This window comes from Verruconis gallopava, assembly GCF_000836295.1.
Source record: "Verruconis gallopava strain CBS 43764 unplaced genomic scaffold supercont1.1, whole genome shotgun sequence".
Lineage (NCBI taxonomy): Eukaryota > Fungi > Ascomycota > Dothideomycetes > Venturiales > Sympoventuriaceae > Verruconis > Verruconis gallopava.
In genome coordinates this window covers 1,286,771-1,299,297 of record NW_015622137.1, presented here as the reverse complement: position 1 = coordinate 1,299,297, position 12,527 = coordinate 1,286,771, and the positions used below count along the sequence as shown (strand labels likewise).

The 12,527-nt window shown below is 51.2% G+C and overlaps 5 protein-coding genes across 5 annotated transcripts; 3 read left to right on the top strand and 2 right to left on the bottom strand.

Annotated features, from left to right (window-relative positions):
- Window positions 1–36: 36 nt before the first annotated feature.
- On the bottom strand, window positions 37–2,078 carry PV09_00480 (uncharacterized protein; the record flags this gene model as incomplete). The annotated part of the gene is made up of 6 exons (XM_016353224.1): window positions 37–399; window positions 457–532; window positions 581–899; window positions 950–1,380; window positions 1,430–1,809; window positions 1,857–2,078. The coding sequence occupies 6 exons, from the start codon at window positions 2,076–2,078 to the stop codon at window positions 37–39; spliced, it is 1,791 nt and encodes a 596-aa protein (XP_016219481.1).
- Window positions 2,079–3,777: 1,699 nt separating this feature from the next.
- PV09_00479 (tRNA N6-adenosine threonylcarbamoyltransferase) lies at window positions 3,778–5,431 on the top strand. The gene has a single exon (XM_016353223.1). The coding sequence runs from the start codon at window positions 3,813–3,815 to the stop codon at window positions 4,890–4,892; it is 1,080 nt and encodes a 359-aa protein (XP_016219480.1). The 5' UTR covers window positions 3,778–3,812; the 3' UTR covers window positions 4,893–5,431.
- On the bottom strand, window positions 5,026–7,988 carry PV09_00478 (malate synthase, glyoxysomal). The gene is made up of 4 exons (XM_016353222.1): window positions 7,087–7,988; window positions 6,609–7,033; window positions 5,777–6,561; window positions 5,026–5,726 (listed from the first exon to the last, which is right to left on the bottom strand). Exons 1-4 carry the CDS (start codon window positions 7,463–7,465, stop codon window positions 5,669–5,671), a joined length of 1,647 nt encoding a protein of 548 aa, XP_016219479.1. The 5' UTR covers window positions 7,466–7,988; the 3' UTR covers window positions 5,026–5,668.
- A 132-nt stretch (window positions 7,989–8,120) lies between these two features.
- PV09_00477 (uncharacterized protein) lies at window positions 8,121–9,001 on the top strand. The gene has a single exon (XM_016353221.1). It carries the CDS (start codon window positions 8,491–8,493, stop codon window positions 8,878–8,880), a length of 390 nt encoding a protein of 129 aa, XP_016219478.1. The 5' UTR covers window positions 8,121–8,490; the 3' UTR covers window positions 8,881–9,001.
- Window positions 9,002–9,708: 707 nt separating this feature from the next.
- PV09_00476 (uncharacterized protein) lies at window positions 9,709–12,505 on the top strand. Its single transcript, XM_016353220.1, has 3 exons — window positions 9,709–10,200; window positions 10,256–11,834; window positions 11,894–12,505. The coding sequence occupies exons 1-3, from the start codon at window positions 9,991–9,993 to the stop codon at window positions 11,920–11,922; spliced, it is 1,818 nt and encodes a 605-aa protein (XP_016219477.1). The 5' UTR covers window positions 9,709–9,990; the 3' UTR covers window positions 11,923–12,505.
- The last annotated feature ends 22 nt before the right edge of the window (window positions 12,506–12,527 follow it).

Sequence of the window (12,527 nt, the reverse complement as noted above, 5' to 3'; positions counted from 1 at the left end):
TATTTATCCAACACGCTGGAATCATAGCTCCTTCGATTAGATACCAGAGTCGATTGGTTCGTAACCTGATTCTGAATCCCAACTATTCCAGTCCTTGCAAATCTGAGTAATGGAGTCGGGGATGGTCAGCCGCTCCACGTCTGCAGGTCTAATTAAAAGATTTGAAAATAAGCCAGCGCTGTTATGCCAAGACATGTGGCAGTGGAAGGGCCAAGTTCCTGGATTGTCTGTGAAAAACTGAATCACAGTATACGCAGGTGTGGCTGGCCCATTGGGGTTGAATATAGCCTTGTCTAGAACTACGACGTCACGTCGTGTAGGATTGTCAGGATTTGTTATAGTTCCATCCCACGTACCGAAGCCTTCAGCGAGAACTTGGAAATTGAATCCGTGCAGATGCTGCCCATACATTTTCAGCTCTATGACACTTTGAATATCTAGGAAAGAAACACATACCATTGGATGATGAGTGAATGGGAACAAATTGTACAACACGAGACGTACGGTGCCGTTGCTACCAAAGTTGTATAAACTTCTGCATAAATTAGTAGTGTTCAGGGCCCTGATCGACTTGACTAACAATGTGTCTGAAGCGCTGTTTGCATTACCAGATTTGACATCGGAAAGAAGAGCCCTTGAGAAGTCCGCATGATAGGAAGCACCGTTGATGGTCCAAGAATTAATAGAGGGGTTATCAAGATGTGTAAAGTTGATATACATTTCGACCGTGGTCAGCTCTCCCTGGATATCTGATGATACCGCTTTAACAGGCACGGTCTGATTAAGTGCATCGTTTGAGCAAGGTAACAGTCTCGCAGGGTCAATCGAGGACGTGGTGGTAGGTAGAGAATTTGTGTCCGCGCCATCGTAATAGACTGCGGCAACAGCAGTTCGGATGGCTACATTTGTCAGCCCATATACATGCGTTGCGTGTAGGTGGTCAACTCACGTGAGGTTACTGCATCAATGCATGCTCTTTGATTAGTACCGTCACCAAGGTCAGATCGCATCCAGTAAGATGATCCGGGTGCCCCGATTGCCTCGACGATTACATCAGCACGCTGACCATTGGCTAAGGAGATCAAATCTGTTTTGTACGGCTGAAGAGGGGTGAAGTCGTGAGCTATCACGGTAAACGTATGCCCATCGATAGAGAACTTCGCATTCGTGGCCGCACTTGAATTGATCAACCGCAGGCGGTATTTCTTTCCCGGCGTAAAGAAGAATTTGCTCAATGGCGCATTGGGAGTGCATGGGAGTGTGGTTTTAGAGCAGTTGAAAGGCATCTTCCCGTTTATCAGAAGATTATCGACAGGTGGAGGTTGGGAATTGCCACTATGAATCGTTGTGTTCAGATCTTGATTCAGAGTCTCGTGATACCTGCTATGTTCAATAAAGCGCAGCGTATATGGATTTACGAAGAACTCACCAGTCTGATAAAAATATAGGACCAATATCCTCATCATACTCGCTGTTTTCGTTACCGTTGATGATCAATGCGCCGTAAGCACCGGTCGTGAATTGTCCTGAGTAGTGAGAATGCCACCAGGTAGTCCCTACTTGATCGGCTCGAAAGCGATACGTGAATGTCTTACCCGGAGCAAGAGGACACTGCTGTACGGAAGGCACGCCATCCATCCATTGCGATTCCTTTTGCAGCATGCCATGCCAATGAATGGTAGTGCCTTCATCCGGCAACGAATTTGTAACCTCAACTTCAATCCAATCACCATAGTTGGCCACAATTGTTGGTCCTGGAAATTGTCCATTAATCAAAATCGACTGTCTGGAAACGCCATCAGGCGCGATCTAAAATGAAATCAGCTCAGTTCGCGTACAAAGTATATAGTGCGTACGGTAGCATAGTTCACATCGAAGCTATATTTGCGTGTAACCCCAGTGTCAGGATATTCACTGGATGTGTTGGTGGAGTAGCCACCACCAAAAACTTGTGAGGTTGATGAGCCATCCGACCTTCTAGCTTTTCGAGGGGATGTCAGGTCAATTGATTGTGAGCGAATGGCATTGTTATTGCGTTCATAAGAACTGGGGACTGATCGATCAATAATAGCTGCCATGACCTGAAATCCATTGTATCCAAAAATTAGTATGATCAGAAAGAGCTGTCTGCACAGCAGCGAGTAACAGGCCCAGCACATTTTGTGGGCTGTTAGCTGAGAGAAGAACGCAGTGAGATTGCGGTTGAATTAGCAAGCTCGTGCCTAATGAGAGCCGATTAGCTCTCAGATTTTTTTTGTGTTGATGAATATTCGATATAGAAGTAGCATTACTCGATGACAATTATGGTGAAACGAGAAGCATGAAAGGGGACTGCTATTGTATATATCTCTTCAAAAAATAGAGCTAGAGTTCAAGTAATCGGTTGGTACATGAACTAATCACAAGGCTGAACATCGGAGCAGTTTGCGATGAGTTCTAGGTGTATCCTGGTTTTGTCCCGTTGTCCTAGCAATAGAAGAGATGATGGGCGCAGCAGAAAAAAAGCTTAAAGTAGCCTCGGATCATCCCAATGGGAATCTCGTCTTAATGTGATAAATGTGCAAATTGTTAAATCGTGCATTCTATAATGTCGCTCAATACGACAGGCAAGGCCACCGTTATGCAACGTACACTTAAGACGCAATTAAGGTCTGGCCGCCATGACATGGTGGACTTGAGGAACACAGAGAAGCCCGGAAGGCACACTTGGGAGCATGCAATGCCCTTCGCCGAAGGAATTTCACTGGTTCCTCATATTGTGGAGTGACGCATGGTTTAATCCGTCGGAAAGCTGCATATATCCTGGCTGTGATCGTTGCATGTACAAATAATTCATATCTGAGCCTGCAGGACGGCAGAAAAGCCAGCAGTCAACAAATAAGAACTTTGTACCAGTAAAAGCATGCGTGAGCGCAGATCAGCCTCACGGATCTTAATTTAGAAGATATTAGCGGTGGGTATAGAGAAAACGTCGGACAATAGTCCGTAAGCACCCAGACAAGTATGCTCCCGGTTGCCTCACGACGGAATAGCTGGAGCGAGAGTGGAGCTGAAAAGAGTCGTCTCGTTCACGTCCAATCCCACTGAGTTCCGGCGGGAATGATGTCCGTTTAACATTTTTAGTATATGATGATGACAATCTCAGAGCGAGCTTGCAACAAACAGCCAAGCATAAATAAAGATGTACTACGTCAGTCGGCCATATTCAGCTCTAGACAATTTCAGGTGACAAGATCGTGCAATACGGTGGCAGAAATGCACGAGACAAAGTGGGAGAAGTGGCGGACTTGTGTTTTGGTTGTGAACGCCGCTGTATCTCGGTGGGCCTGTGACTATTAAAACGTCTGCTACAGAATATATCAGGCATCGTCCATGCGTGGAATGCTCTCGTCGACATCCCTTTTATCCTTGCGTTGTAACTGAGAAGTCGGATGTTCTTTTTTTAAGAAAAAAAAACATAGGTGTATATAGGCTAACGGCACTGAACGATAAATCAAATAACGGTGCATGATGCAGCTGTGGCTGCTCAACGTGTGATGCGATCAACCCAGACATTGAGGTTGTTCAAGAACGCTTGGTTGGTTTTGTGCACCGGCTGTTGTGACATCGCTTTAATAATCTCAACGCATCAAACGAGTTCATATCAGCGACGAACGATGTGGGAGTGGAACAGTCAACATCGAACGCTTGGTCCTCGGTCTAGTCCGGATTCGGCAAGAAAAACTGCTTGGCACAGAAATAACCTTCGCAAAGACGACGATAAACTCTTCGCTAGGACGAGTGCCGGCTCCGACTCTCTTGTTTGAACAAAGATGATTGCCCTTGGTCTAGAGGGCTCGGCCAATAAGCTGGGAATCGGAATCATATCCCACCCGTCGCCCCAGAAACCGCCTATCATTCTCGCGAATCTTCGACACACGTACCACGCCCCGCCTGGTGCTGGCTTCCTTCCAAAGGAGACTGCAAAACACCATCGACAATGGGTTGTGCGGCTAGTAAAGCAAGCGCTGCGCCAGGCTGGCGTTAGTCCTGCCCAAATCGATTGCATATGCTATACAAAAGGCCCGGGCATGGGTGCCCCGCTGCAAAGTGTGGCGGTCGCGGCGAGAACAATTGCTTTGCTCTGGGGACTGGAAGACAGGATGATTGGCGTCAACCACTGCGTCGGCCACATCGAGATGGGCAGAGCGATCACGCGAAGTGCCAACCCCGTCGTCTTGTACGTGAGTGGTGGTAACACCCAAGTAATTGCGTATTCGCACCATCGATACAGAATCTTCGGCGAGGCCCTGGACATCGCAGTCGGAAATTGCCTGGATCGATTTGCAAGAGCGTTAGCCATACCCAACGATCCAGCCCCAGGTTACAATATCGAGCAGATGGCGAAGAAGGGGAAGCTGCTCGTCGATTTACCGTATGCTGTTAAGGGAATGGACTGCAGTTTCAGTGGCATCCTTGCTACCGTGGAGGGCCTTGCTGACCGGCTAGCCACCGGAGCAGATGACACAAGAATAGATCGCCTCCGCACCGACGAAGGCCACCTTATTACACCAGAGGACCTATGCTTCTCGTTACAGGAAACAGTATTTGCCATGCTAGTAGAGATCACCGAACGTGCCATGGCTCATGTAGGGGCGACGCAAGTGCTCATTGTTGGAGGTGTTGGCTGCAATGAGCGGCTTCAAGAAATGATGGGCCTAATGGCACAAGAAAGAGGCGGCAGCGTTTACGCGACCGACGAGCGTTTCTGTATCGATAATGGCATTATGATAGCTCACGCAGGATTGCTTGCCTACAGTACCGGTGTCAGAGGTAGAATTGAAGACAGCGAAACGACGCAACGTTTCCGCACAGACGAAGTATATATTGGATGGCGCCCGCGGGACGGATGATGTCGTCTAGGAAAAGTTCTCGCTTCGCGACAGTCAAGGAAATGCGGTTCGTGCTTGTGTGATTTAACGTATGAACCTGAGCAGATCGTATCACAGCTGCCATGGATCTTTATATTTAGCTCGCACTCATGGCGCCAGAACCATAGGCAAACAAAACACGTAGGCATGAGAGTTGTGACTGAGCATTTTGTCGCACATAAGAGAAGCCGTCTAAAGTTGGTGACAATAATTTCAACATCAATAAATCAAAAGACACAGAAAATACTTTGTACATTGAAGCTGTATAAACCACAGTTCCCGAAACGTCAGGGGCAAAGCCGGACCAATGCCTGCGGCTGCCCTACAGCGACACATTTGGACGAGGACGAGATCGTTCGTAAGTGGAGGAAAGGAAGCCCGTTGTCTACAGCGAAATGTGCTGGAGCCAGAGCGGTTTCAAAGGAAGAATGAGACGGTTTACTCTACAGCTTTTCCGCTGGAGTTGGTGAAGACGGCTACGGCGAAGGAACAAGTTAGTAGAATGCAAGATGAGAGAGCGGGAAAGAAAAAAGTATCGTCAAAACGTTCTGCAACGTCAGTTTGTCTTCCTGTGAATTTTGCTCTCGCTTTTCAAAGAATTCGGTAGAGTGCATTTGTCTTCCGGTACATTTGTCGCACCTGCCGATTACGTACACCGTACCGATCATACACGTTCATTCTCGAACTTTTCGCACTGTACATGGATCATCCAGACCTGAAAAGAAAATGTACACATGACTGCAAAGGAAAACAGCCGACTACAGCTTGGATGCCGGCTGGCTCGTGCTCACATTGGTGATTTCGTTATACAACAGCCTGAACCTCTCGTTAATTTTTGAAGCAGGACAGGAGGAGGAAGAACTTACGACGTCAAGAATTCAGCATAATCCTCGCCAGTGACCTGTCCTTCGAAGTACTTGGCTGCAAGCGCATACTTATTGCCCTTTGGTGCCTTGGACGCGAGTTCTGCTGCCTGCTCATGCAGCAGCTTGAGCGCATATTCCTTCGTCACTTTCTTACCCTCGCTGGTGCTAACGCCGTGCCTGCACCACTGCCACAACTGTGACCGCGAGACCTCGGCTGTGGCAGCATCCTCCATCAAGTAGTTGATGGGAATGCAGCCAACGCCGCGAAGCCAGCCCTCCATATAGCCGAGACCGATGTTCAAGTTCTTACGGATACCGTCTTCCGTGATCTTGCCAGGCACGTTCATGTTTAGCAGGTCGTTGCGAGTGACGTGAACGTCCTCGCGGCGAATATGCATCTGGTTAGGGGTTGGCATATACTTGTTGAACACTTCCGAAGCTATGGAAGCCAGAGCGGGGTGAGCAACCCAGGTGCCATCATGGCCGGCACGAACCTCCCGAAGCTTGTCTGCACGAACGTTGGCCATGGCAGCATCATTGGCTTCCTTGTTGTCTTTGATGGGGATCTGAGCGGCCATGCCGCCCATTGCATGAACCTGGCGCCTGTGGCAAGTCTTGATGAGCAGCTTGACGTATGCGTCCATGAATGGAACGGTCATGGTGACGGCAGACCGGTCTGGTAGTACAAAGTTAGGGTTCTGTCGGAAACGTTTGATAACGCTAAAGATGTAGTCCCAGCGACCGCAGTTAAGACCGGCGCTGTGGTCGCGAAGTTCATAGATAATCTGGTCCTGTTAGTGCCTACACGTCTCATCGTTCGGACTGTGCTTGCCTCGTCCATTTCAAATGCAGCCATGATGGTCTCAATCAGGACAGTAGCACGGATTGTGCCTCTCTTCATGCCGATGTAGTCCTGCGCAAGGTTGAACACGTCGTTCCACAATCTGGCCTCGAGATGGGATTCCATCTTGGGCAGATAAAAGTACGGACCCGTGCCTCTCTTGACGAGCTCTTCAGCGTTGTTGAAGAAGTACAGGCCAAAATCAAACAGCGAGCCTGAGATCGGCTCTCCGTCGACGGTAAAGTGCTTCTCCTCCAGGTGCCAGCCACGAGCACGCGCAATCAGCGTAGGGAGTGTTCTGTCGGTCCGTAGTCTGTACCATTTCTCACCCTGCTTAAAGTCGATTTGTCTGCGAATGGCATCGTAAAGATTCACTTGACCGTTGATCATGTTCTCCCATGTTGGCGCGCTCGAGTCTGGCCAGGCGTCAGCACTGCTAAGAATGACGTCGAGATTGAGAATCACCTACCCTCGAAGTCGGCCATGTACGTCCAGACATCAGCATTCAAGGCATTGACAACCATCTTCCTATCTGTCGGACCGGTGATCTCGACACGGCGGTCGACAAGGCCAGGGGCGGGCGGCGCACCCTTCCATGCGTCGTTGTCGCGGATGTGTTTGGTCTCTGGAAGGAAGTCCGGTAGGTTGCCCTTGTCAAGCTCCTGCTGGCGGAGCACACGTCGCTGGAGCAACTCCTTCCGCCTCGCATTGAACGCTCTGTGCAGCACAGCGAGGAAAACGACGGCGTCCTTATTAAGGATCTTCTTGTGCTCCTCGCTCACCTGACCGAGGATGTTGACATCCTTGACGACGGTAGCAGGGTCTGGGGTGTAGTTTGTCTTTGCCATTCTGTCCGCTTTGTGGGGTTCAAATGCTGCTGCAGTGTAGGCTTAGGAAGACGTTGGAAGCAGCGGCGGAGAAAGGAATATATGCGATCAGTTCGGCAAAGAGGAGCTGTGACGCGGTATAAATTCGGCCATGGTCGTCATAGCCAGCCTCGGCCGACAATCCCTTCAGCAGAGCATGCAAGGCCAGAAGCTGACCCCGGCGAATCTGCCAATGCAAGCTAATTGCCCCACGATACATGCATTCGCCCGGGTGAGGGGGAAAATGGATAGGAAAGGTTACTATCGGCGCGCTTGTGATCGAGGATACAACAAGGTCATGGAACGGCAGCCTCCGCCGACCGAATTTGGCTCCAGAAGTGTGGTGAGGTGCTGGCGGGGCAAACAGGACGACAGGCTGGACCGCATGCATGCCGGATGCCGGGGCTACAATCGTCGATTTTGTCTTCTTTTCCAGACCTTGACCTTCTGGCCATCGACGAGGAATCGCCTTTGCATTGCACGTCAGATTCCAAGTCCAGCAACTCGCCTGTGCAGCTTTTCGTGCTCGACACACCTGAAGGGCGGCCGACAGGGTGTGGAAAGTCTCTTTCCGTTGCGCCGCCCACGAGTCGGAGTCGAACCCAACCGATTCGCCCCGACACGTTCCGCCAATCACGTTTGCTCTCGCCTCGCAAGGTGACCGACATCTGATGCTGTTCTTACTATGTGCCGCTCATCAGGACTGACAGTCCATCACTTCGAACGCACTGCGAGAAGGCGGCCCTTCTTCGAACCTATGAGTCACTTGAGAAGTGGATCGTTGAGCAAGCGACATACGCCTCTTCTTTCCTTTTCCTTTTTTTCTGGTTCTCCTGCGTGCGTGCTTGGCGATAGGCGCTGGACTCACAACACAGAATGGGTAAGTGGATGCAGGTACGGAGTACATGGCCACGCCGCCGAGAGGCCGACACTGGCCTGAAATATGCCTAAAAACAACCTTATACAAGTTGCTATCGAGTAAGTAGAACCCAAGGCTTCAGCTCGTTATGCCGGTTATCGCAGGCCGGCCGCGTGAGCTTGTCCACTGTGCAGTCTGGACCACGCACTCGCACCGTCGGAGTTCCCCGTCATTTCAATCCAAAACTTCTCCAGCTTCTTCTCAACGCGGCCGATCAGGAGCTACTGGCACCTGTCGTCCACCAAAGGTGAAATGGCTTATAATGTCTCTCAGTCTTGTTTCATACTCTTTCATGATGTCCACGAAAGACGGGCTCTGGGCACGATCACGTAGGGCAAGAATGTCAGCCAGCTCGTACTTTCCACCGGTTTTGCCCCGTTTGTGTTGGTTATGCCTTGTTAAGCAGAATCACGATCAGTTGGTCAACAAGATCTCCGGCTGCGAATCTACAGCAGATGGAAGGACAAACTCGGCGTAAATCTGCCGTCGTGCATGCTGTACCTGTGCTTTCCACAAAGACCAGAACAATAAATCCTCGCTGAGAACAAAGCGCGATACTTCTGATGCAAGTCAGGACTCCGTCCACGTCGCAGCACATCTGAGCACATCATAGTTTTTTTTTTTTTTTAATTTTTTTTATTTTAGATGCTGATTAGCCAAACATATTGACGATGGTGAAAGACCCGCCAACTCCGTGAGGCAATGTCGTGAAGTCGTTAGATGACCGACTTAAGCTGAACGTTGCCGTGTGAAGACCAAGACAACTGTTGATATGGCCAAGTCTTTAAATGAAACGGACAAAAAACAGTCCCTGTGGCACGTGAAAATCTCAGACTTGGGCGTAGTTCGATTGTCAAATCTCGCGAATCGCGAAGCTGCATCAACTTGTGCCGAGGTGTCAGGGAAGCTGAAATCGAAGTCTGTTCACTCGATTGATAAGTAACGTCGACTGCACCAGCACCAAAGCTCGTCGGGAATGTCGAGCGCTGGTGACGACGTGCTCAACCGTGCAGGAAAAAGAACCCTACTCGCGCAAAAGATAGCCATTTCTCCGTCTGTGCTGGTCCACCTGTTGTTCTTGCAAAGTCATGGAGCCAGCCTGGAGGAACGACTTGCGCGTAGAAAACGCGCGTCTCCATTGCACGTCGTCGCACAGTCTGATAGGCAGCGACGAATCGCGGAAGGCGCAGTGATTCTGATCTGCAACGGTGTGATAGTAGAAGCCTTGATGCCTGGGATTGGAGGCCTTAAGCACGATGATGGATTGCCTGTGGAGCCATTCCCTGGGGTGTGGTCGTCGACGACAGCGGAAATCCGAGCACAAAGCCGCCGACTTCCACGAACCAACAGTGCTACACTTCCCCGGACGTGTACAGGCTCGCAGAGCGATCGACGCACACAGCACACGGTGATTTTGGGTCCAGTCATTACTCAATTGTCACGCCTCACGAGACCTTTGGAGACACAACCGGGCGGACTTACCTACGTTCCGCATCCATGCCTGAGCCTTCCTCTACATAGCCCAACCGGCCATTCTTGACCCCGTCCCTTTCGCCCCTCGCATTCGTCTTTCCTCGAAGCGCCCGCGATGCCTTCGATATTGTCCGACGAGGACAAACAAACGGTCAAGCGAACTGTGCCGAAGCCGTCCAACAAGATTCATGCCGTAGCTGTAGCGAAGCTGTACATTGCCTACCCAAATCCGTCGAAATGGACTTACACGGGCTTACAAGGCGCCGCTGTGCTGGCAAACGATCTAGTCGGAAACACATACTGGATAAAACTTGTCGACATATCGGTATGTTTGTACAAATAGCCTTAATGATTCCGTTGTGACTAACAGGCGAGGCCAGCCTGCAAATCGAGGTGTGATATGGGACCAAGAGATTTATGACACATTTTCGTACAACCAAGACCGCGTTTTCTTCCATACGTTTGAGCTCGAGGACTGCATGGCCGGCCTCTCTTTTGCAGACGAGAAGGAGGCCAAAACATTCATGAAGAAGGTCAATGAGAGAGAAAAGAATGCACACAAGAACACGAGGAACAAGCCATTTGGCGCAGCTGGTGCCAACGGACATACTGCAGTCGGCGAGAAGTCTCATCACAGCTTCCTTGGTGGCCTATTTGGGCATCATAGGCACGAAGCGCCGCCTCCATCGTCACCTCCCCCTGTGCAATCGGTAGCTTCACACACGACGGCTTCGAGCAGAGACTCGCTTATCCAGAGCATAGACCCGGCGCTACGTAAAGAGCTTAAAGCTATGGGCATTGGAGACGACCAGCTGGCAGACAATGCGGAGTTTATACAAGCTTGGTTATCAGCACAGAAAAAGGAAGAGGCGACCCGAAGCCGCGCACCTCCTCCGCCACCGCCTGCTGCGCCGCCATCACGAGCAGCAGACATGAACTCGCACGATACGGGAAGTACAGCAGCTTCACGGCGAGGAGCCCCGCCGGCTCCTCCACCGCCGAGACGAGGTGGAACGCAAAACACAGGCACAAGGCAAGAGACACCGTCCCCGCCTCCACCTCCTCAACCACGGTTCAAGGTCCCACCACCTATTGCAGATGCTGGGAAGCTTGCTGCAGATGTGTCATCCAACAGGCCACGGGCGAATTCGAATCTAGCAAATCCAGGCCCTCCACCGCCACCGAGGCCCCCGAAGACACCGATCGAGGACCACGATTCACCTCCGTCTCGACCTGTTCCACCACCCCTCCCTCCGCAGAACCAAGTGCCATCTCTGCCACCGGCACCACCCTCACGAGGTCCGGTGCCTCCCCCACCTCCACGCGAAGTACCCCCGCCAGTGCGCGAGATTCCTCCACCGCCACCTATACCCGGATTGGCAAGAAAAGATGTCAATGGTGCCTCAAAGCCATCAGCGGCACCACCTCTCCCGCATTCAAGTGCAAGACCTGTTCCTCCCGCTCCAGTGGCGCCAACAAACAATGCTCCTCCTCCTCCACCTCTCCCAAGCTCCCACGTTCCCCCTCCGCCTCCTTTGCCGAATTCAAATGCTCCTCCGCCACCACCCTTGCCGAATTCAAATGCTCCTCCGCCACCACCCTTGCCAAGCTCAAATGCACCTCCACCGCCTCCCCTTCCAAGCTCAGGTGCTCCACCTCCACCGCCATTACCTCCTGGTCACGACACGTCCGGTGGTCCACCTCCACCTCCTGTGCCTACGATGCCGAAAGCACCAGGTCGAGACGGGCTGTTGGCGGACATCAGGGGTGGTACGAAGCTCAGGAAGGTGGCCGATAGCGAGAAACGGGATAGAAGTGCGGCTCTTGTGCCTGGCGCTGAACCTTCTAGTCCAGGGCCGGCTGCAAGCGGGGGGACGAGTGGAGGCGCTGCAGATGGTGGATTGGCTGGCGCTTTGGCATCTGCTCTTGCGGCCCGGAAGGCGAAGGTCAGCCATAGTGGTGAGTCGAATTCCCTGCTTGAGTATATTATCTTCACTGTTATTAATCGAATCATGCAGATGACGAAAAGGACGACGATGATTGGTGATTGGTGTGCTGGTCACGAAGCCTTGATTGTCAATATTCAGTGCTTTGATTGTGTTGATGTGGATTGCGCGAAAGGTTTATCACTGAAGCTCCGAAACAGAGAGACAAGAATAACGGTGAACTAATCTTGGTCTTGGTGGTGGTTCTAGCGCAGAATGGAAGAGCTGCAGCGGGTGGTTGAGCCGTTTTGACGTGTTGCTGCTGCTATTGATGAGTAAGTGGTGTTAGTATCTTCGAGAAACTGATCGTGCGCACCCGGCCGAAATGGCTCAGAGAAGCCGGAAATAAAATCGCGAGATACTATGACAACGTTCATCTGTCGCCTTCTTTTTTGAAGTCCAACATCTCCAGCTTGTCCCATGCCTGCGTAGATTTCACGGCATTCGTCCAGCCCCAAGCACATAGCGGACACAAGGCTGGACATGACTCCCGTGGAAGCATCTTGGTTCGTGAACACTATGGCGTTGGGAGGCCGCGTGAAAGGTTTCGAAGTCGTTGTCCGCTTTGCAGCGACTGCAACAGACAGGTGCTCGTGAGAGCTTCACGACTGGTCTAGATCCCACAAATCGATGAACCAAGCCGTGGGGCCTTGAGCGCTGCCTTTGC

Bases quoted from the DNA above. Each gene is read 5' to 3' on its own strand.
- PV09_00479 (XM_016353223.1), top strand. From the start codon at position 3,813: ATGATTGCCCTTGGTCTAGAGGGCTCGGCCAATAAGCTGGGAATCGGA.
- PV09_00478 (XM_016353222.1), bottom strand. From the start codon at position 7,465: ATGGCAAAGACAAACTACACCCCAGACCCTGCTACCGTCGTCAAGGAT. The intron at 7,034-7,086 runs GTAGGTGATTCT...ACGCCTGGCCAG, and splicing joins GTACATGGCCGACTTCGAGG to ACTCGAGCGCGCCAACATGG. The intron at 6,562-6,608 runs GCAAGCACAGTC...TAACAGGACCAG, and splicing joins CTGCATTTGAAATGGACGAG to ATTATCTATGAACTTCGCGA.
- PV09_00477 (XM_016353221.1), top strand. From the start codon at position 8,491: ATGCCGGTTATCGCAGGCCGGCCGCGTGAGCTTGTCCACTGTGCAGTC.
- PV09_00476 (XM_016353220.1), top strand. From the start codon at position 9,991: ATGCCTTCGATATTGTCCGACGAGGACAAACAAACGGTCAAGCGAACT. The intron at 10,201-10,255 runs GTATGTTTGTAC...AGGCGAGGCCAG, and splicing joins TAAAACTTGTCGACATATCG to CCTGCAAATCGAGGTGTGAT. The intron at 11,835-11,893 runs GTGAGTCGAATT...CGAATCATGCAG, and splicing joins GGCGAAGGTCAGCCATAGTG to ATGACGAAAAGGACGACGAT.